Source organism: Cervus canadensis, chromosome 30, assembly GCF_019320065.1.
Source record: "Cervus canadensis isolate Bull #8, Minnesota chromosome 30, ASM1932006v1, whole genome shotgun sequence".
Classification (NCBI taxonomy): domain Eukaryota; kingdom Metazoa; phylum Chordata; class Mammalia; order Artiodactyla; family Cervidae; genus Cervus; species Cervus canadensis.
The window spans coordinates 26,327,988-26,355,740 of NC_057415.1; the positions used below are offsets into that span (position 1 = coordinate 26,327,988).

Here is a 27,753-nt window from a genome sequence, read left to right on the forward strand (position 1 = left end):
CCACAGGTTGGCCCTAATAATGTTCATGTGGCTCTTTCCCTGGTTGAATACAAACCAGAACTTCAGAAAGCAATGGAATTTGTCTTTGGAATGACATTTGTTTGTGACAATATGGATAATGCAAAAAAAGTAGCTTTTGATAAAAGGATAATGACTAGAACTGTAACTCTAGGAGGCGATGTGTTTGATCCTCATGGGACGTTGAGTGGAGGTAGGATTTATATCATTTTGTCCTCATAACCTTGGTTCTAAATAGGATGGAGTCTTTTGTAAATAGGAAATATTGGGGTTGGAATAATTTAATTCAGTGTTTTATTCCTAATCAAAGGATTGAGTTTTCATTTGTGACAGTTACTTATTGTTAATTGAGAAATTATACACTGTCATCATCCAGATGGAACTCATAGTGTAGTAATCAGTACTACAGCTTTTCTTGCTCATCTTAAGTCTATTCTTGTTTTCTCATTTTTGCCTTATTAAGATATTCTAGTCACTGGGAAACAAAAGTATTTTTATTCAGTGCAGTTATAGCTTGGCCACCCAGTTTTTCTTTAGGAAACGTGTTAACTTCTAATATGTGTATATGCTACTGCTCCTGTCAAAAGTAAAGCAAAACTTTAAGTCTGCCCTTGAGCTGGTGCCTGAAGAAAGGAATTCTTAAGCAGTCACTGTGTATTTCCTGTCCTAATATTTGTGACACCGTTTCCATATCCATGTCAAGTGACCATGTAATAAATAACAAATACTGAATAGTACTTACTGTGTACTAGGCAGTGTTGTAAGCCTGGACTGTCCAATACAGTAGCTACTAGCCACATGTGACTTTCCATTTAAATAAGGTAATTAAAGTTAAATAAAATAACTTACTTAATTGCACTAGGCATATTTCAAGATTGAGTAACCACAGTGGTTAGTGGGTAATTGGATAGGGCATATATGGAACATTTCTATCATTCTATAAAGCCCCATCCTAAGGACTTTAATTAGTTCGTTTAATCTTTGTGGCAGCCTTGAGGTAGACGTTACTGTCTTTTCCATTATATGTTTGCCGAAACTAAAGTAGAGCAGTTAAAATAAGCTGATAAGTGGTAGAGCCAGGGGTCAGAGTTTAAGCTCAGGTAGTCTGATTTCACAGTTTGTGCTTTTAACCAGACCAAGAGACTTGGATGCCTCTTGAGTTATGAAGTATCTTGATTTCTTTCTAGTCCAAGGAAACAGTAGCCACTATAATGAGTTTCATGATCAAGTTCCCCAGTGTACACAATGACTAGTATCTACAGTTGGAAGATAGAGACCAAACATTTTAAAATACCTAGATTAGAAGGAACATTTTAGATTTCATTGAATTATATGTTCTTGAAATTCCTCCTTAAGTGATGGCAGATATGTAACCCCATGTCATATAAGCAAAGTGTTCATGATAGCATTGTTGATTGACCTTCACTTTCTTCCATCAAACCTAGAGTTTTCTTGACAGCTTAACACCTCAGCCTGTTACTGCCAGACAGTTATAATGCATGTAAGGTGAAATCAGTTTACTGTGCTATGTCAAGTTTAGACCATGCTACGATATGTTAATAAACAGCCCCCTAATCTCAGTGGCTTACAGATCTTTTCTATAATTATGCTACATCATGTTACTTGTCTCTGCTCCATGTTATTCTCATTATGGGACTCAGGCTGACTGAAAAATCTTTTTTTTTGAACATACTTTACTCATGGGAAAGGGAAACCAAATTATGTGCTGCCTCTGAAAGCTTACTTTCAGAAGAGGCAGATTTCCCCCTTCATTGGCTATAGCAAAGCACATGGCTAAGCCTGATCTTGGTAGAGCAGAAAATGGTCCTGAGAGGGATCCACCCAGCAAGCAGAGGTGATGATTATTTTGAGTAAATAATCCACCACATATACAGTATTTGTTACCACATATGTATGCCCTACGATTCAAATGATAAAATGGATTCTGTAGCTTCATAAGCCACTAAAGATTGGCTGTTGAATTATTTCAAGTGTAAATCTCTTAGGAAACTTTATTGTGTACTAAATATATGGCAACTTCGTGTCCAAGGCCTGTTTCAATTTGCCTCTGTCAGGTGCTCGATCCCAGGCAACTTCCATTTTAATGAAGTTTCAAGAACTCAAAGCTGTTCAAGATGAGCTCAGAACCAAGGAGAATGAGCTACAGGCTCTAGAAGAGGAATTAGCCAGTCTTAAAAACACTGCTGAAAAGTAAGACTTTGGTTGTATTAAGCTGTTATTAAAATTTTTTTTGGTCAAAGATCTGCATCTACATGGTAGAAGATTAAAAAAGCTAATATTTAAAGAAATACTTACAACTTAAAAAAAAATAACCTTGGTATTGAATAAGTCGTGAATTGATAAGTTATCAGTTATTTTTTTTTAACATAAGTGATGTTTTAAGAAATTATGGAAAGAACTAAAAGGAAGAAAGAAAAATCAGCCAAATATTCCTATTTTTCTACTGAGATATGTATATACTCTGTTAACATTCGGTGGGGATTAGTGGGAAAACACACAGATGCTCTGAAGGTTGATACCAGAGGACTCTAGAGTCCTTGATCTGAAGTTACATAATGTGCTATAGCATTGATTGGGCGTCTGCACTAAGTTTTGCAGCCTATGGCTGTCCTGTACATGTTGAAGATAGCTAGGTTGCCTGTGGAAAGTTAAACAAGTTCATGTCAAAAGTCAGGGCTAAAATTAGTGTTTACTTCCAGTGTTTTTTTCTTTGTGGGTGTGGATATAGGTATGTATGTGTACTGTTCAACATTACTTCTGTTTTTGTATGATACATATTTATATATGATGAAATATGTGTATGCCATTTTTTTTTTCCATAATTGGGTTCATGCTATTCAATGTAACTGTTTTTGTCACTTAACATTATTTACTATTGCGTTCCTCATGTGCCAAGTACTCTTCAAAGAACTGGGAATATAGCAGTGAATCAAATAGATAAATCTCTTCCTTCATCTTATTTTCATATGTGGAGTTGGGGCAACAGATAATATTAAAAGTTAAATTGATAAAAGGTATGTTAGATAATGCTAAGTTCTAAGAATAAAAATGTAAAATAGGAAAGAAGCGTTGTAAGTTTATATGGGGTGGGCAGGGAAAGCCTTACTGAGAAGATGACTTTTGAATAAACACCTGAATGATGTTGAGTGAACTCACCATGTGGTTATCCAGAAGAGTCCTTACTTGCTTTAAAAACTTCAGAAGTATAAATGCCACAAACTTAACAAAGTCCAGCATTTGAGAGTCTAATTGTAATTTTTTTCTAACCTCTCTGAAGATGGTGAGTGGGAAATGAGATAAAATTAAACATTTTATTTAGAATTCACAATACTGAATAAAGGTAAGAGAAAATAAAAGATAAAAACTTAAAATTTTTTTGAGGGGTAGACTTTTGGCATTTATCTCCTGAAATTATCAAAGCTTAGAATAGTACTAAGACTTCTTTGGGACACAGTATATATATGGAAAAGATTGTTTACACTGTCAAAGTGGCCATTCCAAGATGTAAATTGTATCAGAATGCCCACTTTCAAACATTATATACATGTAAAGCCTACCTTTTACCTTCATTGACTTATGACATTAATCATAAAATGAAAGAACTTTCTGTGAGAAAGAGACAAAAAGATGTTTCTGAAATGTGGAAGCTCTGTTAAGGGAATGAATTACAAACTCAATTGTAGTCACATTTGGCTTGGAACTGTTAAGTTTGTTGAGCAGTACTAGGTCATTTATTCTGCAGAGTTGTTTTGTAGAGTAATTGTGGCCCTGAGGTCCAGGAAGAAAAATAGACTTTGAAAAATGAAAGTGGAAGGGTCACCTAAAGCCATTCTTTCGTAGACCATATCAGGAAAATAGCTTGTCTTTTTTTTTAATTTCTTTACATTTTTAAATGAGTTGAAAAATGACTGAGTTAAAATTATGGCTTTTTAATTGCTGTCAAGCAGTCTCAGAAAAGAATACTTAAGGGAGTATTTATAAGTTGCTTGTTTTTTGCTCTCAAACCTCATGAATTTCTAGTTACAAGCAACCTTTGAATTTACTATAATTTAAAATTTCACTGCAGCTGAATTAGCAAAATACCTTCCAAAGCCGTAATTTGAAGCTGCCAGAACTGGGGGACAGTTACAGGATCTGCAAAAAAAAAAGTGCTGGGTGAATGTTTAAGTTTAGTACTATGTCATTTTAAACCACCAGTCTCCTTACAAAACGGAGGGAACGTTGTTATTTTTTTGAACATTTGAAACTGGGGATTGAGCTAACCAAATTTTTGAAATTTTATATAATTGTTATATATTCTATTTTTGTGATGGGGGCTGTTACGGAGTTTTTCTTTTAGATAAGGATCAGTGAGAAGGATTATTTTTAAGGTAACTTATTTATTCTCAAGATTATTAGTATTTGCTAAAATTAATATTTTTGTGGATAGTTACTATTGGTCTTGGTCATTTAGAGTATTTACCTTCAGTAACCAAGTCAAACTTGAGTTTAATTGATGCTTCAGAAGTTTGGAAGTCATCAAAATGAGTCTTGTAACCAGTGGCATCTTACATTATGTTGTATGGGTTTGTTTTAGGTAAGAGCTTGTTTAAATGCATGTCTCAAACATCAGAAAAATTGTCATTATAAACTCCTCTTCCTTAAGGTATCGCCACCTAAAACAGCAGTGGGAAATGAAAGCTGAGGAGGTAGATTTATTACAAACCAAGCTTCAGCAAAGCTCGTATCACAAGCAACAGGAAGAATTAGATGCTCTTAAAAAAATCATTGGTAAGATAAAAACATTTTGTGCTAATCTGTTTCAAGTGATAACCATACTTGTGGTATTTGAAGCTCTCATGCTTATTATATATTTGAATTAGTTATTTTAATTATATGTAATAATTTTCTGTTAATTTGCGCTCTTTTGTTGGGTTGCTCATAGCTTGTTTTTATTGTTCTCGTGTACCACATTACAAATACCTTTTTTGTTATATGCTTGTCTTTTGGTTTTGTTTATGTTTATAGTATTTTTGTTACATGTGTAATTGAATTTATAACTATCTCTGTCCCTAATTTTAAGAACCTATCTTAACATCTTTAATCAGAATTTAATTGTATATGGTAGTTTTAAATTTCTCTTATTCCTTAGGACTATTCACAGACCTATTTTCCCCCACTAATTTTTTTTTTTTTTTCTCTTTTATAAAATTAAAAATGTGGTCATTTCATTCACCTTCCCCACCCCCTGCCTCTAGCAACCACCAATCTTTTCTTTGTATCTGTGACCTAAGATATTTAAGATTCTATGTATAAGTAGGTCGTATGGTATTTTTCTTTCTTTGACTTATTTCACTTCATGTAATGCCCTCAAGGTCCACCCATGTTATTGCAAATGGCAGGATTTCCTTCTTTTTTTATGGTTGAATAGTATGCCGTGGTATGCTTATGCCACAGTTTCTTTATCTGTTCATCCATTAGTGGACTCAGGTTGTTTCCATGTCTTGGGTGTTGTAAATAATGAAGCAGTGAACACCACCTGTCTTTTTGATAGCCTGTATAACAGTTGAGGTGATCACTCTTTGTGGTTTTGATTTGAATTTCCCTTATGATTAATGTTGATTATCTTTTCATTTACCTCTTGGCCATTTGTACATCTTCTGTGGAAAATGTGTATTCAGGTCCTCTATTTTTTGATTTGATTGTTTTTCTTTCCTGTTGAATTATATGAGTTCTTAATATGGTTTAGATGTAACCCCTTTTCAGGTAGATGATTTACAGATGTTTTCTCCTGTTCAGTAGCTTGCCTTTTAGCTTTGTTGATGATTTGTTTTGCTGGGCAGAAGCTTTTTGGTTTGATATAGTCCCCCTTGTTCATTTTTGCTTTTGTTACCTTTGCTTTTGGTGTCAAATTGAAAAAATCATCAAAACCTATGTTATGGAGCTAACCACCTGTTTTCTTCTAGGAGTTTCATGATTTCAGGTTTTTCCTTCAAGCCTTTAATCCATTTTGACTTAATTTTTGTATGTGGTGTTAGAAAGTGGTCCAGTTTCATTCTTTTATAAGTGACTGTCCAGGTTCCTTGCAACATTTACTAAAGAGACTGTCTTTTCCCCATAGTATATTCTGACTCCTTTGACATAAATTAATTGACCATGTATGCATGGGCTTTGTTTTGGGGTTCTTTTATTCAGTAGTTTCATTGATCCTTGTGTCTCTTTTTATACCACTACTCTACTGCTTTAATTACTCCAGCTTTGTAGTGAATGAAGTCGCTCAGTCGTGTCCCGACTCTTCGCGACCCCATGGACTGTAGCCTACCAGGATCCTCAGTCCGTGGGATTTTCCAGGCAAGGGTACTGGCGTGGGTTGTCATTTCCTTCTGCAGGGGATCTTCCCAACCCAGGGATCGAACCCGGGTCTCCCGCATTGTAGGCAGACGCTTTACCGTCTGAGCCACCAGTTTGATATCAGGGAGTATGATGCTTCCAGTTTTGTTGTTCTTTTTCAAGATTGCTTTGGCTGTTCAGGGTCTTTTGTGGTTCCATACAAATTTTCAGATTGTTCATTCTATTCCTATGAAATATGCCATTGAAATTTTGATAGGATCTGACTTGAATCTGTAGCTTGCATTGGGTAATATGGACATTTTAACAATATCCTTCAAATCTGTGAACAGAGAATATTTTTCCATTTATTTCTGTCTTCAGTTTCTTTCATCAGTGTTTCATAGTTTTCAGTGTACATATCTTTCACCTCCTTGGTTAAATTTATTCTTAGGTATTTTCTTTTTGATACAGTCATGAATGGGATCGTTTCCTGTATAGAAGCAACAGATTTTTGTAATTGATTTTGTATTCTGCAGCTTTGTTGACTTTGCTTATTATTTCTAACAGTTTTTTGATGGCATCTTTTCAATTTTCTGTTTATAATAGGGTTTTCTGTTTATGTCATCTACAAATAGTGACAGTTTTACTTCTTTCTTTCTAATTTGGATGACCTTCTTTTCCTTGCCCTGTTGCTGTAGCACTTCCAACACTGTGTTGAATAAAAGTGGTGTGGGCATGCTTATCTTTTTCTTGGTCTTAGAGGAAATGTTTTCAGCTTTTTACCATTGAGTATGCTGTTAGCTGTGAGCTTGTCATGTATATAGCCTTGTTTATTCTCTCTATACTCCCTTTACTGTGTTTTTATCATAAATGTTGGATTTTCTCAAGTGCTTTTTCTGCTATTGAGATGACCATGACTTTTATCCTGAATTTGTTAATGTAGTGTATCATATTCACTAATTGGCAGATGTTTAAACCATCATTGTATCCCTGCAGTAAATCCCACCTAGTCATGGTGTATGATTCTTTCACTGTGTTGTTGAATTCGGTTTGCTGATGTTTTGTTGAAGATTTTTGCTTTTATGTTCATCAGGAATGATAGCCTGTGATTTTTTTTGCTTTTGGTATCCTTGTCTGGTTTCAATATCAGGATGATGATGGCTTCACAAAATGAGTTTGGAAGAATTTCCTTTTTGTCTGCTTTTTGGGAGAATTTGAAAAGAAAAGATTGGTTTTAATTCTTTAAATGTTTGATTTAATTCACCTGGACTTTTGTTTGTTGGGAGGTTTTTGATTCCTTATTAAATTTCCATATTACTAATCTGTCTTTTCAGATTTTCTATGTCATCATGATTTAATCTTGATAGGTTGTCTTTGTCTAGGGATTTATTTCTTATGGGTTGTCTGATTTGTTGGTGTGAAATTTTTCATAGTTACCTTTTATGATTCCTTATATTTCTGTGGTATTAGTTGTATCTTTTATTTCTGACTTTGAGTCTTTTTCCCTTAGGTCTAGCTGAAAGGTTGTCAGTTTTAAAGAACCAGCTTTTAATTTCATGGACTTTTGTTCTATTTCTTTTTAGTCTCAATTTCATTTATTTCCACACTGATCTTTATTGTTTTCTTCCTTCTACTAACTTTGGGTTTTGTTTTTTCTTCTTTTTGATGCAGTTCTAAATGGGACTGTTTAGTATATAGAAACAACAGATTTTTGGTGTAAAGTTGTTTGAGATCTTTCTTGTTTCTTTAGGTGGGCATTTGTTGTTGTGAACTTCACTCCTAGAACTGATTTTGCTACATCTAATGTACATTTGGTTTGTTGTATTTCTGTTTATCTTTGTGTTGGGTATTTTTTTATTTCTCTTTTGATTTCTAGAATGATATTCTACAGTGAAAACTAGTATAAGACATTGTATAATCATGGCTTTCAAGGTTATGTTTGTACCTAGTCCTAACACTTAATGTTGATTGTGACCATAACATGATCATTCTATCTTACTTTATTTTTTAATTTATAAATTCAGAGGTAATATGTTTCCTATGCTTCGTCCTAGGTATGTTCTCACAATATTTCTCTAATAAGAGTTTTCTTGAATAAAAATAAATGAGCAAGGAACACTAAGTTAAGCTTTTTTATGGGGTTAATTAAAAGTATTCTTATAACTAAAATAAAAATACCATAGTTATGTGCTCAGTTCTGGTTTTAGGAAGCATATGGTATATAAAATGGTCTGTTATCTTTTTATAAGTTAAATTGAAGGTAAAGTTTATGTTACTCAATTTCATGTGATTGGAAATAATTTCTTTACAGAATTTAGATAATTCAAGTATGGCTCTAAGGTATGACCTGTGTTTTCAACACACTATTTCTAGAATAAGGTTAAAACAGTTAATTTAAAAAAAAAAAACTCTTGCCTCCAACTTTCTATACCTTTTCTTCTGTTACAAGTTGAATTTGTAAGCCCTTATCTGTAACTGTTACTAGTTGGAAGATCTCATTTAGTTGTATTTGCCTGCTTTATGATGCAGAGGAAAGTGAGGAGACCTTAAAAAACACCAAAGAAATTCAGAAAAAAGCCGAAGAAAAATATGAGGTGTTGGAGAATAAAATGAAAAATGCAGAAGCTGAAAGAGAGAGAGAACTGAAGGATGCCCAGAAAAAACTAGATTGTGCCAAAACTAAAGCAGATGCTTCTAGCAAGAAAATGAAAGAGAAACAACAGGTCATTGTTTTTTTTAATAGAATTAATCTTTTCACATCAGTGTAGAACTGAAGGGTGGTAGAATACCATTGGTTGATTTGGCCTTCTTCATCGATAATCCAAAAGTGAGAGACAAGGTTGCTTGATAAATGTTTGATGTTGATGATGTTTCATTCAGGAGTGGGCCAGAGCTCGTATCCTGTAAGCCAAGCTGTGTTATGTGAGACTCACTGTTGGTGTTTCTGTTTGGTGATCATCTTGTTTGAAATATACACTGTGAAAGAATAATGATGACAAAGCATGTTTCATTTGCAGTGTTATTCAATTGTAGACTATTTTGGATAGTTTCAAGGCTGGAATTTGAACATATGTTTTTCTGTTTACAAAGGCTATGTGCTCAATCACTTCCATATAATTTCATTATTGAATACAATTTCACTTAAATCTGACTTTCCTTCACAGTTCTTTTTAAACCCACCTTATGATTCTACTAGTAAATATTTAGCTTTACACAAAGCATTTTGAAAAGAACTAAAGGCTATAATGGGAAATGGAGAAAGTAATTTTTTGTCATTAAATAATTGTTTAAAACAAGGTTTTTACCTCTCCTAATTTATCTGCCATATAGAATTCTGTATTGTTTTTCCCTATAGGAATAAAAGGATGAAATAGTTTATGCAAAGTTCTTTGAACCCATAAAAATTGTATGTACATTTTTTAATACAGAAAAATAAATTTCTTTTCCCCTTTCTTCTTGGGAAGCAGCTTACATGTTTTCAGTAGTTGAGTAAGCTATGGTCCTTACTTGCTTGAGTATCTTATTAGTTTTGCTGACATGTGTGTAATTATTTTTCAGTAGTTGGTAACTGTTGAATGCCCAGATGCTGTGTTTTTTATAGGAAGTTGAAGCTATCACCCTGGAGCTGGAGGAGCTCAAGAGAGAGCATGCATCGTATCAACAACAGCTTGAAGCTGTAAAGGAAGCTATCATATCCTACGAAGGTCAGATTGCAGTAATGGCCTCTGAGGTGGCTAAAAATGAGGTGAGAGGGGTTTAAGCATGTCAGAGAAATAGAGATGACAGCCTGCTTCTGAGATGGTGGCTTAGAGGTGTTTGACTTCAGAGGCCTCAGTCTCTTCACCCTTGTCATGAGAGGGAAAATGATGATTACCAATCAGAAAGAGTCCTGAAATATCACTAATTGTTTTAGTCCAGGTCTACTAGAAAATGAAAAATACCCAGTAATTTGACCAGGCAGAGTTTAAAGAAAAATTATTAACAGGAATTTGAAATGATGTATGATTGATTGCTAAGGGGTAGAGAAAACTCTAAAGAATATATGAACAGCAGATACAGGAGCAGTCATTACCTATAAGCTGAGGCAGTGCACCCCCAGAAGGAACAAATCTGGAAAAGAGCCCCATTCTACCTGCAAAGCCGAGAACTGCATGTAGTTGGAGAACACCTCATTGTCGCCCTCTGCTGGTGGGGTGTGGTGTAGGAGGGGAACCATGCGGAGGAAAGTGCTGCACGGGACATCTGCTGGGAAAACAGCTTCCTGGAACGCCAGGGGGACTGGCCGCAGGGAGGTGCATAGCCTGGGACCGTCTGTAAAGACTGCTGCTGGGGTGCCGGGGGAAGCCAGGTAAGTGACAGCCTTGCCTTTGAGAAAAGCACATCAGAACCAAGAGGTAAAGCCCCTTCCTTCTCCAGTGTCCCCACGGCATCCTTTACTGATGAGGCTTCATATTGTTACACCTGGCAAGGGAGAAGTGTTCCCATCTCAGAAGCCGGCGCTAAAGGGTGGATTTGGGGTGCAAGGGTTTCATGTTGTGAAGATATTTCTCTTTCCTATGAATATTAGAAATGCTCCCTCATGAGTATTGGATACCCTCTTGACCCTTTTTTGTGTAATTTTGACCTTGAATTCTGTTTCGTTTCATTATTTCTACTCCTACTTTTTAAAACTCAGATATAATTGGCATAACATTTATATTAGTTTCAGGTGTACAATATAATGGTTCAGCATTTTAATATATTGTGAAATGATCACCTCAGTAAGTCTGGTAACCATATATAATTACAGATTTTTTTCTTGTGATGAGAACTTTTTAAGATGTGCTATCTTAGCAGCTTTGAAATATATAGTAGTAGTTATTATTAACTACTGTCACCATGCTATACAAAGTATAATCACCTTGGTTTTTTTATACCACTTTTTTTTTTAAGTTTTCTGTTCTGTTGCAGTGAGGTACTTTTTGTAGGTCATGTTAACTAAAATGTAACAGCTTCTAACAGGGGAGTGCCATCCATTTACCTACTCTAGAGTAAAGTGTGTTTTTGCCTTTTGGCCTCCACTTTTACATTTCCTGTCACACTCTTTCCTCGAGATAATTGTTTTAATTGTTGTACTGTGCATTGTTTCCTAAAGTGGTTCTTTTCTCTTCATTCTATTTGTGGTTAAACTCGAGAGTTTTTTTATTTTTAACACATTATCAAATCAATAGCAGAACAATTTTTTAACTATATTTTTGAAGATCAGGGATCGAAATGCTTTTGAGCTTTGTGTTTTGTGTTGCTGATTACCATTTCTACAGCTTCTTTTCTGCCTTGCCTTTTTGTCTCATTCCTCCATATCTTTTACCATCTTTCATGGACCTCAAGTTGTGGAATTTTAAAAAACTTAGATGTCATATTTTTAAAGAGAAATGTGGAAGTAAAATAAGCGACTTCTTCCTTGATCTAAATAACGATAAAATCAAAGCATATACATATTTCTATAAAGAGAATATCTATTTCTCTGTGGAAAACTATAAAATGGATCTCTTAGTTTGTAAATGTTGTTCTTTTAGTCTCGATATTCTAAATTGTTTCTGTTTGCCCTCTTAGGGAGCTAAGAAGAGAAATTGCCTTCAAATTAATTATGTTCAAACAAAACTAAAAACTTTGGCTCAATCTGAAGTGATAGATATCCTTGTTTTTCTCTTAACAATTGTAGATTGAAACAGTTATACCTGTGACGCCATCTTAAATCTTTAGGTGTGAGAGAATCTTCTTCATAAACATGTTTTTGTCATGTGTTTTTGTTTTGGATTTTTTAGATGAATACTGTAATTTAACTTCCTCCTGCAAAGGACTTTTAATGACACAAACATTATAAAGAAATTACTTATGTCATGTTCAATAACTTAACGATAATGTCAGATATTGTTTATTTCTCAAAATTATCTTGTTTTCTAACGAGCATGCCTTAAAAAATTCCTAAATTTTTACTGATGCTTATCATCACTTCAACAGATCTATTATTACTCAGAGTCTTTTAGCAAGTTATTCTCCTCTTTGTTTTCCTGTACCTAAATCTGAGTTGAGCTAGGTTCTTTTTTTTTTTTCCAGATGTTTGTGTGAGTCTGTGACTTTACCAGAAAGACCTTTAAGATCTAGCAAAGAACTTTGAGGTGGAGGAGGTGAGAGTTGGTAGACTAAATCCCAGCCATAATTTTCACTTGAGAGGGAAACTGATGATAGTAAAAGAGTGAGAAGTTTTTCTCTGTGCCACAGATCTGTTTCTTCAAAACAGTTTCTCTTCCTGTTCCATATCTCTGCTGTAACCCCCGTGCTAGAACCAAACACCCTGACCTTCTGTTGCCACTGTCGGAGGCCTTACGGCTTAGTTCTATAGAAGGGAAAGGAACAAATGCCGGCTTACCTAACTTCCACCCCCGTTCTTTGCCTTCATAATAAATGGCATTTGCGGGTCTGTCATATTATTTTGTAACCACCACCAGAATCCCACTTTTTTGAGAGACCTCACAGGACAAATCCCAGTAACCTCTCCTCCACCTAGGTGATGCCGGTTATTCTGTGTCACAGGAACTTTGTTGCCTTCCAGCACGAACAATGCATCTCATCCCTTTTTTCCTAGTGGTGATACAAGTTTTATCTGTAAATGTGTTAGTCATTTTCATGGTTAGATGACACATTGCCATCTTGTCTAGAAGTCTGTTGGATGATCTTTCAGTAAAGCAAAAAATGTCTCCATCTTACCTTGCTGTATGTTGTCTTGTAATTATTCATTTCAGGAGTTAGTAAATAAAGCTCAAGAAGAGGTGACCAAGCAAAAAGAAGTGATAACAGCCCAAGACAACATAGTTAAAGCTAAATATGCAGAAGTAGCAAAACACAGGGAGCAAAACAATGAATCTCAGCTTAAAATTAAGGAACTGGACCACAACATCAGCAAACACAAACGGGACACTGAAGATGCTGCTGCCAAGGCATGTTTGTGTTGTTTGTTTTTATTCTTAGTCACATTTTTGCCTCTGGATTTTTGAAATGTTCTGGTAAAGTGCTCAATGAAGAACTTACTGTAAATGGCAGACTACTGTGTAACAGTTTTGAGGCATACAACTATGACTGCTGCTCAGCAGTCACCAAATGGCAAAAATGTTTTATTTTTAAATTGAATTTCAGGGGCTTTATTCCCATCTCCAAGATGTTTTTAACCAAATATTGAGTGGCCTCCCATGGAAATAACTGTTTTTTTTAATCCCCACTTGTTCATAGAACTAATTGCTAATGTATTAATAATTGTAATATATATTCTTTACGTTATTGCAAATTGAATTTAGGGAACTCACAGAGAAATATACATAGGGAACTTCTGAAGTAAGGACTTAGTTGGTTTAGGATGTCCTTAGGAGGATTAGTATAGTCAGTGTTCTAAGTCTCATTTGAAATCTGACGTTTTGCCAAGCAGTGTCTTTGAAGTTATCCCACAGTTTTTTCATCACTCTTAATTAAAATTTCTTTCATGTATCACAGTAACCTAAGTACTTTAAAGAAAATGCATAGTTTTGTAGGAATTCATTGCTTAGTTAGGAGGCTTCATTTATGTGGTTTTAATAATTCACTCATCATGTTTTCTTACTGGTGTGTAACAGTTTGGTGCCTTTTAAATCTTTTTTAGCATCATAAAAGTACAAGAGATTTAATTTCAAGAAGACTTTTTGTATGTATGAGAACATACAAAGCAGTCTTCCACCCTTTTCTGCAGGAGCCATGAGTGCCTATTCAGGTTCATTACTTTGTTTAAAAAGCATTTTTTTAATGACCACATGGTAATATCCTAATATTTTATTAGTATTGATTTCCCATTTGCCTAGTAGCCTAGTATTAGTGGATTCACTGAACTATTACCAATGCTAATATTACTGTTAATAGGTTTTTTCTTTTTAAATATAATTGAAAATACTAGTATTGCTGGTTGCTAAGGGATTCTATTTACAGTTAAGTGAAGAGGGTAGAAAGAGGGACTTGCAAGCAGAACTGCTAAAAAGTCAAGTATTCTTTGAAATACATAGTTTATCAAATATTTATTGTATACTTATACAAGGCACTAAAGATACAAGAATGAGCAGCATGCCACAGAACGTGTTCATGGAGCTCACAGATGGGCAGGAAAGATAGACTAGAAACGACCATATTACTTTGGAGTCTGGTGGTGTGACTCTACTCATGGAATTAATAAGGATGATTGACAAAGATTAGCTTTCAGCAGTCAATACCAATCTTAACCAGTTACCCTAGAAGAAAGTCTTCCTTAAGCACTATAATTAAAAATTCTTAATGGCTATATTATATGAGTATTTTACTGTGCCTTGTCAAAAGAGGGTAGCAAGGGGATGGAGTCAATATTTAAGGTAATGTTTTACTTAGATTATAATTTCAAGAATTATTAGATACCAATCACTATTAGACTTTCATGATTTTACAGTTATCTATGACTTAAATATTCATATAAGACTAAACTTTCACAAGTTGTTTTTTTGAAGCAATAGATTGAATTTGGTAAAATCTGGAGCCTCATATCATTATAATGGCAATGTTTACACACACCCACACACACACACCCACATACACTTTTTAACTATTTCTCTAAGTTCACATTTATTTTGATGCTTAAGTAATATCTTTTTCTATTTTTTTTTTTTAGCCTATCGGTAAAAACATTCATACTTACAGGTTCACAATCAACAATGAATCTAATTTTTTTTCAAATGAGACATTGTGGGATTTTTCTCAAAAATGTTTGTAAAAATTAGTAAATATTTAAGAAACTAATTTTTAAATATAGGTTTGTGAGCAATGATATTATTCCATTATCATCTTGTGGCTAGGTGTCCAAAATGTTGAAAGACTACGACTGGATTACTGTAGAAAAACACCTCTTTGGGCAACCCAATAGCACCTATGATTTCAAAGCTAACAACCCAAAAGAAGCTGGTGAGAGACTTCACAAGTTGCAAGAAATGAAGGAGAAACTAGGAAGAAATGTCAATATGAGAGCGATGAATGTACTGACTGAAGCTGAAGAGCGTGTAAGTCACTTTGCTATGACTATGTAAAACATGAGTAGCATTGATGGTTTTATATGACCCCTGGTGTGTGTACTCAGTCGTGTCCGACTCTGCGGCCCATGGACTGTAGCCTGCCAGGCTCCTCTGCCCTTGGGATTCTCCAGGCAAGAATACTGAAATGGGTTGCCATTTCTGTCTCCAGCAGATATGACCCCAAGACAATTATTAGCGTCAGTCTTTGCTTTATGCTTTTGAAAATTTGTTTTGTTTTGTTTTTCTTCCTTTTCAGTTACTTCTTTTCTTATTTCATTCTTTTTGTATCATCAGTTATGTGTTCTGTTGTGCTTAAATGACTTTTCCACTGCTTTTCCTTTTGCTGTGAATATGTTCAAACCCTTTCTTATTTTTGGTTTAAATAAAAACACTTCGATCGTGTTAACTCCTCACATTTATATCATTTCTTTCTCTTGTCTTTTTGAAAGGCTTTGAAGAAGACGGTACAGGTTTTCCCCACTATCTAAAAAGTAGGGTATTCCTTTGAAACCCTTCCTGCCAAAATGGTATAAAGTCAAGAAGCAATTACCGTAGGGCCCTTCTTGCTAACAGATGAACAGAGCAAAGTGAGATAAATCGCAGATGCTCACAAACCCAGTTCAAAGCCCTGGGAGGAGGCTTGATGCTGAGATGCTGTGTTGCTCTCATGAGGAGCTTGATGGAGCCACTCTCACTGCTTAGGGTGTATGCTGCTTCTGTAAGGAATGGCTCACTGCAGAACACATGCTGAATATTATTTATGCTTTTTACCTTTTCTTGTAAAAGTAGTGATATAAAGTGAACTTTGGAAAAGTGAGGGAATACCTGTATCCTGCTGTCTGCCTCCTCACCAGTCATTCTAACCACTGTCTTCCTTTGATTCCAGTGTATTGCAAGAACCATTAAATAAGTAAATGACTAAAATTGTTATATACATTAACACTGTTTTACTAATCTGTAAATCCAGCAGCATCTTCTCTGTTTTAAGGCTCTCAGTTACTTGATGGTGTTATCCATCTCCCTTACCTTTTACAGTCTGCATGTCACTAGAAAAACCCAAAAGGGAAAGCAATTCCTATTCTTTATGGCCCCATTGGAGATAGCAATCTGAGTAATTTTATATTATGCTTTGTATCTTCTTTAATTCTGTAAAACTCTGAATTTGTATAACAGTTAATGAGAGTGCTGTGTAAGTGGTAATACCTATGAGCTCGATCACTTTTAACAAATTTTTTGGTAAAGGGTTTCTTAAAGCTATTACTGACATTAGTATCTACAAAGAATCTATATTATGTTAGGTACGAAACAGATTAATAATGCACATACTGTGATCTTTCTGTTAAATACTCCTGCTGGTTTTCGTTTCTCCATTAAAGCTTTGCAATATATGGCACATTCGTGGAAGGGAACTATTTTGTCTGAATTTGAGCTGCTTAACATCGTGAAATTTGTTTCTTTTTACTTGTTTGCTTTTATTATAAATAATAACTTAGGCTAGTTTTGTGTTTTTTTTTTTAATTTTACCAATTCCCATCTCCATACCAGAGAGGAAGGGCCTATATTGATCAGTGGTTTGCCTTTTGTTTTTTTGTTACTGTATTTTGGGTCACCACATGTAAGAAAATATATGGAATTATTCAAGGAACAGTATAAAAATGTGGCCAAGCTCGTAAAACCTTTTCTCCACAAAGGAGAGGGACAGCAAGCAAGACTGGCTAGAGTTTTTCAGGGAGAATATGAAACCGCCTTGACATGCGAGGCTGTGAGGAGAAATAAGTTAAAAGGATGTTTAGAAAGTTCTGCTGCTCCTCATGGTTTGATTATCCCTCTGTAGCCTCCCTCAAAATTTTTTTCAGTAAATTTCTTCATTAAGCAGAGAAGGCCACTCAGATGTTGGAGTGGAAACGTGAGGCACCAGTCATGTCTGAAGTGGAGGAAGAACAGTGCAGGGGCCGTAAGGCTACAGGGAGCTTATGTTCAGGAAGCTGAAAATGAGGCCATATGGCTGGAGCCTGGGGAGGACTGTGTTGCCAAAAGTTCAGAGACAAATAGGAGCCAGATTATGTAGGACTTTATACATCATGGTAAAGAGTTTAAAAAGTTAAACCTTTATGTCACTGCTAAGACTGACCTTGCATGCAAGGCTACTTTTGAGTTTACATGACAAATATTCCTTTTTTTGCCTTGACTCCTGGGTAGATAAGGAATATAAGTGGAGTCAAAATGTTTCAAGAGTTTGTGCTATAAATTCTCAGCTATAGTAATTGAATTTTACATATAGATATATTTACTTTCCTCAGTTTGGCTTACGTTATAACTCAATGTAGTGTATCTTTTTGGTAAGAAGGAGTTGTATGTATTGCATATAAAAATAATAAAATCTCTATTCTTGACTGAAGCCTAAAATAGAAATCTTTTAGTTTTCTCAGTTAAGTCTGCTTTTTATCTTACTAGTATAATGACTTGATGAAGAAGAAGAGAATTGTAGAAAATGACAAATCCAAAATCCTGGCAACTATAGAGGACCTGGACCAGAAGAAAAACCAAGCCATAAATATTGCTTGGCAAAAGGTATTTGAACCCAAAATATTATCATTTATTCTGTATGAGGCAAAGATGGAAGATGACGTCATGTTAATAGCGTTGTATTCTAAGATAAACCTGAAGTAACAACTTAGAAGGAGGCACATGCTCATACCTTAATTAAAACCTTGTAGACTTTTTAAAGCATTTTGTCCTTTTGGACTTTACTACTGACTTGGAAAGATTTGTTTGTCACTCCATCATGGTCTCATCATCTGCTTGTCTGGTTCTTAAGCTATATTAAGTTAACTTTGTAGATATCTCCCATTTTTCTTTCTTCCATCACTTGCTAATTCTGGGTTACCTTTAAAAGGGACAGTATTTGCCCTCTTTCTCATGAGATCATAGGTTCTAATATTGGACAGTATTCTAAGGTTTCTTCCAAATATCTGCCATACCCTTTACTCATCCTCTGCTTAAAACTGGAAGCATTATCTGTTTCATACTGCAGAAGTGCTGATTGTTGGAATACCTGTCCAAAGGACCCCTTCAGTTGTAACCTCTTCAGTTTCTCTTGCCGTGACTTGCAGAGGTCAAATAGTGCTAAGAATATTTCTATAGCAAGATTGTATTCCACTTACAAATTATTGTGTTTCAGAATTCATAAGTATTATACATTCTTAGGTTTTTTAGCAAATCATTTTTATAATGTTAGATTAATAATTATAAAATACGTTATTTTTATGTAAGTATAATTTATTAACAGACTATTTGCTCTTATTTACATGAATTATCTTAATAATTTTGATAATTATCTCTATTTTATAAATGAAGAAACTAAAGCTTAGAAAGTTGAAATTAGCCTAAGATCGTAATAGTCAAAATGTAGGAAAACTGGAATTCTCTTTTCCTAAATTAGAACTTAAGTTAAAATTACCTTTTGTTGCTCTTTAGGAATTAGAACTGGTTAATTGGGAAGTCAGTATTTCCAGGATTCATATTCAACAGAATCCCAATTAACCATTTTGGTTTTGTTTTATGACAACTTCAGCAGATTTCAAGGTTCCTTACTGTTATTTCTACTTCTCTGGCTGCATAGATTTGTCTCCTTTAGCATAATCATTAGCTTCTGTAAAATTTTCCTACCATAACAAAAGACTGCTAGTCAGAAGCTTTCATAGATGCTGTGCTGTTTGGCATTTTAGCAAGCCTGGGCCTCTCGGATTTAATTGGGCACCTTATCACTTTTTCTCTTTTTAATTTTGCAGGAACTTTATTTTTTATAATGGCAGAATAGTTGTCTTTTTCATTTGCATTATTTTTCCTGCTCTACAACTTCTTTTCAGTGTTCCATCTCCCTGTAGTATTTCTGTCATTTAAAAAATGCTTGCAAAAAGTTGGCCCAAGTATCCTTGTACAACATTTGGATTTAACAGTAGACCTGAGATTCTGTCTCTTGGTTTCCCCATGGTTGCTGGATTTAATTCAAGTACAAATTTATATTTTAAACTGATTTTTCTCCAGTCTCTAAAGTTCTCCCAAACCAAGTAAATTTACTGAGTGCTTATTATATATGTCAGACAGTATTCTCCTATTAATTTTCCCATTTAATTCTCAACAGTAACCTAATGAGGTAGGTATTATTATCAGCATTCCGTCCTTCCTTATGGCTTCAAGTGTACTTCCTTCACAACACCAGAGTATTTTAGAAACTGGTTGTATTTTTGTTTCCTTCTTAACCTCATTGGATTTTCAATATTCAGCTTATTTCCTGTCTATGATAGGGCTGTATTCTTCTCTACCTATTAACTGATAAGATTGTCTTTTCCCTTTTGAATAATCCACATGGGATCCCATGGTCATCTTTTGGATTTATTAGCATTTCACTGTCTTAATTTTGAGCTGCCTTTCTCCTGTCTGGACAAAAATATTCAAGTGTTTATAAACTATACGTTATCTTCCATCTTTCCCCCATAAAAAGAGTGGACCTCTCCCCATTGTAATGAACTTTGTGTAGCTCCGGAAGTCTATCCCAGATAAAACTAGAATCTACTTTCTCTGTGTAGGCTATTAGCATTTGTGCAGTTGTTCTTAAAATATATGTTCCTTAGCAAATTTATATTTAGGAGACTGTTTAAGTCTAGGAGATTTCCTTATTACTACAGATATTCATAAAATATGTATTTGCACTTGAATTTTATACTCGAATGTGGAGAATTTGGCTGTCATATATCTTTGTGGGCGGGGGGGGGGGAGTGGCAGTGTGCATGCATGTATACACTCAATTTTGTCTGGTGAACCTCTGAGATTATTAGTCATGTCTGAAGACAGATGGCTGAATTCTCAAGTCAGTGATCAAGTGTGTATGCACAGAAATTACTCAGTTACAGCCTAGAATATTGGTCCTAAATCTCTGTGTAATCTCCTGCTGCAACTTAACGGGGATAGGTCAAGTAGCTTCTTCAGCCTTTTTCTTGTGGGGCTCAGTCCTGTTCCTGCCCCTTGACAATCTGTGAGAAGTATAGAAAAGAACATTTGATTTTATGCCTCTTTTTCTCCTAGACTTCACTGATCTTAAGGTTTTTAAAGTTAGCTGATAATGACAGGCCTGTCTTACCATATCAGCCAACAGAAAACAAATTATACCAAAAAAAGTTTTTGTTTTTCTCCTCCAGCTGAAAGTTCAATCTCCTATATTATCCAATTGTGTGTCTCTGAGGATTCCTGCAACCATGGCCGCCTGTTGTATCAAAACTTCGTCTTAGTGTTAGAGGTATAGCCTGTAGTTTCCCCTCAAAGTTTGAGCAAAGCTCAGTAAATGATTTCTTTAAAGAGACACACAAATATATCACAGCCATATACTCTTGTTGCAAGCACTGGACTGTAATGTTGCTATGTTGTGTTGCTAGCAGCTATAGACAATCATGAGTGAATGGGCATGACCAGATTTGTCATATGGACCATAATTTGCCAACTTCAAAACAAGAGTAACAGATAACAAAATTCACTTGCTGGTTTACAAGTATACATGTCATTTGATTTTTCTTGGAAAACTTTCTATAATATAAATCATTTTTTCATCCAGGTGAACAAGGACTTTGGGTCTATTTTTTCTACTCTTTTGCCTGGTGCTAATGCTATGCTTGCACCACCAGAAGGGCAGACTGTGCTGGATGGTCTGGAGTTTAAGGTTGCCTTAGGAAATACTTGGAAAGAAAACCTAACTGAACTTAGTGGTGGTCAAAGGTAAGTGAGTAATCCCTTTGAAATAATTCCTCTTATTTTATTATAATCCATCAACTCGTCACCTCCCAATTTTATTTCAGATTTGCTTTTCTATATTTGCATGTGGAATTTAAGGAGTCTATTCTGTGAGACTATAAATTCTGAGTAGAACACTTGATTAAAATGATAGGCAACAAAGTAGAAATAAGGATTAGCATCTAGGAAACTAGACCAAATACATGAGAAACAATTATTTTCAGATACTAGAAAATGAATGACCCAGGAGTAAGGTCCTGAGAGAAAAGAAAGAAAATGCTAAGTCCAGTGTTTACTCTAGGTTTCTCCCTAGGAGTAATTTCTTGACTGCAGATGCAGGGAGGGAAACCCACACAAAGCCTAGTAGTCTTACTAAATGAAGGAACATTAGAATTTGGGGAAGGCCCAGGGAAATGCATCGTGGCATTATATTTGCACCATCCCTAAAGTGAAGGCTGTTCTAGACACACCTTAGCAAAGGTTAATTGCAGGCCTAACGCTATTAAAAGACCGACCACAAAGTTGAGACTGTAAACAATATAATCACAGTGTTCAGCATCTAATAAACACTAGTAGGCAGAACTCAAGAAAATGTGGTTTATAACTTAGAGGAGAAACAGACCCAGAAGTGACAGGTGATGAAACTAGCAGACAGGAAGTTAAAGAGAGTTACATTAACGATCTCCAAAGATTACAAGCTGAGAGAAATGGAAACTATTAAAGAAGATTCCACTGAAACTTCTAGAGATTTAAAAAAAAAAACCTGAAAGGAAAAGTTCTCTGCCTGAGATTGATAACAAATTCAACATTAAAAGGAACACGAGTGAATTTGAAAACATAGCAATAAACTATTAAAGTTACACTGAGAAAGAGCTTCAGTGACCCGTGGGGCAACATTGAGTGCTCTAACATACATGTTATTGGAATTTCAAAGAGAGGAAGAGGTAAAACAAGATACTTGAAGAAATAACAGCCCCAGATTTTCCAGATTTGATGAGTTCTGTTAATCCACATACTTGATTTCTGTGAACCCCAGATAAGATAAAGTGAAGTCGGTCAGTCGTGTCCGACTCTTTGTGACCCCATGAACTGTGTAGCCCACCAGCCTCCCATTTCCTTCTCCAGGGGATCTTCCTGACCCAGGGATTGAACCCTGGTCTGCCGCATTGCGGGCAGACACTTTACCATTTGAGCCACCAGGGAAGCCCAGGTAGGATAAGGGGTGGCCAGATGCTAAAGAATCTGCCTGTAATGCAGAAGAGCTGGGTTGATCACTGGGTCAGGAAAATCCCTTGGAAAAGGAATGGCTGCCCACTCCAGTATTCTTGCCTGGAGAATTCCATGGACAGAGGAGCCTGGCATGTCACAGTCCATGAGGGTGGCAAAGAGTGAGATACCACTGAACAACTAACACTTCACATTTCACTTTCACACGTAGGATAAATGTATACACTCGCTTCCTACACATACAATAACACAGCAAAGCATGTCATATATAGTTGCTGAAAACCAAGGATCAGGAGAAAAAAAATCCTAAAAGCAGCCAGAGGTAAAAGGCTCATTAAATGCCAAGGAACAAAGATAAGAATGATTAGACTTCTTGTCAAAAACTATGCAAGCCAGAAATCTGGAACAACATCTATAAAGTGCTAAAAGAAAAATGTGATAACCTAGACTTCTGTATGTAGAAATATTCTTCATGTTGAAGGCAATATATCTTTTCAGAAAAACAAAAGGTGGAAGCATTTAATTCCAGCAGAACTGTACAAGTTCCCTGGTAAAAGGAAAATGGTGCCAAATGGAAACTTGGGTCTACATAACAATGAAGAGTACTGGAAATAATATGTCTGGACTTCAGGAAAGTTTCTCCAACCTTACACAGTGATTCAGACAGCATACTGAGAGAAACTTTAGAAGATCATTTGGCCTAAGTCCTTACTTGCAGAGAGCCAAATGATTAAAACCCCCTGAGAGAAAATTGTGGATATTCATATAATTGAAGATGTGTATTAATTTTATATTTTCCCCCTGCAGGATGTACAGTCCATACTCCTTGATTGCTCTCATATGCTCTTTGCTGTCATGGAACTCTTCTCCTTTGGATGTAGAAAATACTAAGCTCTGTTCATTTCTCTTATGAGATCTTTTGTCATTTTTATGAATAGAATAGCAGTCCACTCTTTATTTTTCATTATTGATAAAATTCCTAAATGTTCTAAGAGTCAAAAAAAACAGCTTCTGCTGCCTGGTCAATCAAAATTGAATTCCACAGTATAGATCCCAACATCTTTTAATTGTTTTTGCCAAAGTCCTAGAAAAAATTTTTGAGGAAAATAGAGAATATTTGCTTATTTTCTTACTGGAACCTAAAAATTATTTCCATAATTAAGACAATATAAACTTATTTTCACATATACCACAGTCTAGCATAGTAGTTTAACCCTTGGTGAGCCTTTTTTTTTTCCTCCTGAATGATTAAGTTGAAAGCTTGATGCCTTAAATATTCGGCACAGAGAAAGCCATTGAAAAGCAGTTTTAGGTCACTTTAATGACCTCAGCTACCCTGTAGGGTAGAGGTCAGCTTGCTTGCTTTTTATTGTACTGTTTCATTCCTTTCCTTTGCTAGAAAATTTGGTTTCACCTTCCTAGACCCCCTCTTCTTCTACACACATTCTTCCCCCACTTACATGTTTCTTAATAAATACCCTATTGGAATATAGTAAGCCTTAGACTGTTTATCTAGTGCTGCATGCTAGAAGATACTTGAAGTTATAGAGTTAAGTGTATTACCGCTGTTACTGTAATTTTAATTCTATTTTTAAATAATTATAAATGTTTTACATTACAGTAAATAAAGATTTTTAATGAAATGCTTAAGAAAAAATATTATGAGAAGTATTGTATTTCTTCATACCAGATTAGAACAAAATCTGTTACAATTAAAAGGGATAGAAAAGAACTGAAAAAGAGTTTTGGGGAAGGAAAGGAAAAACTATTAACAGTAATATGATGTCTCTTAAGATTAGATGCTAAATTTAACATTCTAATTATCTAACAAGAAAGAAGAATATATAACTGTTCTATTCAAAATAACACTCCTTGAAAAGAGGGAAGAATGGAAAGCTAAACTAAAAGAAACACTTTAATACAACAAAAGTTTTCAAGTTTGAAACTTTTAAGATTCTTTTTTTCTATAACTACCTTCCAGCTAAACCAGCACTATTCATAATAATGGGATACCAGATTTGCTTCAGCGCTTTGGTAAAAAGTGGTAAAATCAAGTTTTGATGGTATTTCCTTCGGCCTTCTTTTCTTAGGTCTTTAGTGGCTCTGTCATTAATCCTGTCCATGCTCCTTTTCAAACCTGCCCCAATCTACATCCTGGATGAGGTCGATGCAGCCCTGGATCTTTCTCATACTCAGAATATTGGACATATGCTACGTACTCATTTCACACATTCTCAGGTAAGAACCAAAAAGAGGCTCAGAATAGTTCTAAGATTTGTTTTTCTAAAACTATTCTTTAGTAGTTGTCAATATATATAAGGAATTTAGGATTGAGGAATACCAAGGTGTTGTATATCTCTTTAAATATATAATTCTATTCAAATGGTTCCAGAAGGAAAGAGGCTTTCATCTCTTTTTAAAGAAAGAGCCTGGAATTATAATTGCAGGTTATAGCATGAAGAGGAATCTATTTTTTTTGTCACTTGGAATTATTTAGGTTACTTATTTTCTCTAGCTAGCTGCCAGAAGATGCACAATCAAAACAAGACTATTTCCAAAGATGTACCTGGAAAATATATCAGAAAGTCATGTGTTGCTTGATGGATACTCTTCATTCCTCCTAAAAAGCAGAGAAAAACCCTTGAAGCTAAAAACAGTTTTTTATTGAACTGTTGCTGCAGTAACTAGGGCTACCAAATACGATTATATAGATAAAGCATTGAACAGTTCTGGGGGGCTTCGCTTATAGTTATCATAGATTGTGTATTTATTATGGCATTTTTTAGCAGATAACAGTGGCATTTAGAGCTAGCAATAAGACAGTTAATACTAACTGGAGAAGATAGCAACAAGCAGTCAGCCAGCAGGAAGTAGTAACTTGGGTAATGAAGCACTCACAGTAAAATTAAGAGACTCCTAAAACTGCATATGGAAAGAATTCATTTAGGTGCCTAATGATAACTATTTATTATGTGCATTTGCTTGGAGCCCAGCATTTAAAGAGATAACAAAATCAAATTTTTTCCAAATGATTCTTAACTGCAGTATAAAAAGAGCGAACTTCAAGGATGCTACAATTTTTTATGTTTTCCTTTTTCCCTTAAGTTCATTGTGGTATCCCTAAAAGAAGGTATGTTCAACAACGCAAACGTCCTTTTCAAAACCAAGTTTGTGGATGGTGTTTCTACCGTAGCCAGATTTACTCAGTGTCAAAACGGAAAAGTTCCAAAGGAAAACGAATCCAAGGCAAAAAGACACAAATGATCACATATGGAAGTTAAAAGTAAAGATTCACTCCTTCACCTTGACCTGTTTTTTAAATATACACTTTATAAGAACTTGGGATTCATGTTGTTTATATAAAAATTTAATGTTGTTACCTAGCCCATTTTCTCTTCCTTATATAATCACTTATAACAGCATAAATTCCTCTTTTCTAAATCGGTGTTAACTATGGTCCAGTTACTGTAATTGTGATTTTATGTATGTCACCAAATGTTTTTTCTTACACAAGTCTTTTCTATATTAGGGAGCCTGAGATACAGAGTTGGTGGTAAATTTTGTATGTAAGAGCAAAATTACCAAGAAGCAGATGAAATTAAATTATAGAATAAATATAGCTGATAATCAGCTTTTAATAATTAGCTAATTCCTAAGGTAATATTAGTGTTTCTGTCGCTAATAATGTCATTCAGGTGAGGAAGAATCATATAGCACGTGGCTGGACCAACAGAGGGAACACAGAGAAAGCTGCGAGGCATGCGCTGAGCTGTTTGTATTTAGTTCCTTGAGGACAGTGCCAGGTCTCTGATTTAGACTCAAACAGAAAGCAGATCTTAAACAGATTCCTGTTGTTTTAATGATGTTTGAATATCATATTATGCTTAGTAATATGTCTATGCAGTCTTTTTTTTTTTTAATCTTTATGAGTATTTTAATAAGAGCTTGGGAGAAAGGTATCCTCTGCATGCTGCTCTCTGATGCAGGTTTATCTGAAGTCTCCTAATACGGTCAGAGATTTTGTTAGCCTTTTCATAATCCAATCAATAACTGTCTATTGGTGAGTGAGAATATAGGAGCCAGCAGACTAAACCAAATTAATCTTTTTCTTTTAGTCAGATACATATATAAATAAATAGATTCATCTGTTCTACCAAAAGGACTCAAAATTTGATGACTATTTCTTAGTGTCCTCTGTTTTCCAATTCAAAATGATGAATTTCCTTTTAAGATTTCAAAGGATGGCGCTAACAAACAGCGTAAGAATACCACTGATAAGATTCTTAGTACCTCTCAGTATAGCCCTAGAACCATGTCTTCCAAACTCCACATCTTGAAAGTTCTGACGTGGTTTAACCTGACCTCAGGCATGTTATTTTGGCCCCGCGTTTCTTCTTACCACTGAGTTTTTGTTCCTTTTTGGTATCCTTTTCCTGGTATAGGCTCATACTTCCTGGCCTTGGGTTTAATATTTCTCATCCTTCATCCTCATACATAGCTGAGGATGTCAGGTAACACCCAGGTAACTGATACTGTGGGGCACATTGGAAAGATTGAATATGGAATTTGTTCTGTCCTCTGTTGGAGGAGGAGACAAAGCTATAGATGCTGAGTTACAGGAAAGCCCGGTATTGTATACAGTAGACGTAAGGATGGTGGTGGTGGTTTAGTCACTAAGTCGTGTCCAACTGTTGTGACCCCATGAACTGTATGTAGCCCGTCAGTTTCATGAGATTTCTTTCCAAATGTATTGCAAATTGTTTGCCAAAAAATTAATTCACACTGTTGTCAATATAGTATACCTGTTGACTCCAACCTAGTCAGCAGTGGCTGTTAATTATAATGCTTCTAATTTACTAGTTATAAAATGGTATTTAATTTCTATATTAATTATAATTTTGTAAGTAATTTGTAGGATTGACTATTTTACCATATGTGCTAATTTTCTTTCCTCTGCCAACAAATTTTCTATTTGTTTGCTTTTCCAATTTTTGTCTATGTATATAATCTTGCTTTTTGATGGAAATTCTCTAATGTATTAAACTTTTGTGAGTAATGTTGTCATTATTCTTTAATTAGAGGGAACACACTAAGGGGAATGGGAACATTTGTTTCACAATAATATGAGTAACTAGTATTTGAGCTTTTTTTATACATCAGACACTGTATTCATTCATGTTTTCACACTTAATTCTCATAATAGCCCAGGGAGGTAAATACTATTGTCATTAGCACTATATAACTGAGGAAACTCAATTGAGCCGCGAGGTTAAGAAACTTGCCCACGGTGTTAATACAGTTA

General features: G+C 35.1%; 1 protein-coding gene across 1 annotated transcript in view; it reads left to right on the plus strand.

Moving 5' to 3' along the window:
- SMC2 (structural maintenance of chromosomes 2) overlaps positions 1 to 27,507 on the plus strand; it is a 49,347-nt gene extending 21,840 nt beyond the window's left edge. Inside the window, exons 15-25 of the mRNA XM_043453449.1 lie at positions 7 to 211; positions 2,094 to 2,229; positions 4,685 to 4,809; positions 8,878 to 9,071; positions 9,950 to 10,093; positions 13,131 to 13,325; positions 15,228 to 15,428; positions 17,895 to 18,011; positions 21,049 to 21,209; positions 24,542 to 24,689; positions 25,557 to 27,507. Of these exons, the coding sequence (XP_043309384.1) occupies positions 7 to 211; positions 2,094 to 2,229; positions 4,685 to 4,809; positions 8,878 to 9,071; positions 9,950 to 10,093; positions 13,131 to 13,325; positions 15,228 to 15,428; positions 17,895 to 18,011; positions 21,049 to 21,209; positions 24,542 to 24,689; positions 25,557 to 25,715 (1,785 nt within the window). The 3' untranslated portion in view covers positions 25,716 to 27,507. The remainder of the gene's footprint in view (positions 1 to 6; positions 212 to 2,093; positions 2,230 to 4,684; positions 4,810 to 8,877; positions 9,072 to 9,949; positions 10,094 to 13,130; positions 13,326 to 15,227; positions 15,429 to 17,894; positions 18,012 to 21,048; positions 21,210 to 24,541; positions 24,690 to 25,556) is intronic.
- Positions 27,508 to 27,753: the final 246 nt, after the last annotated feature.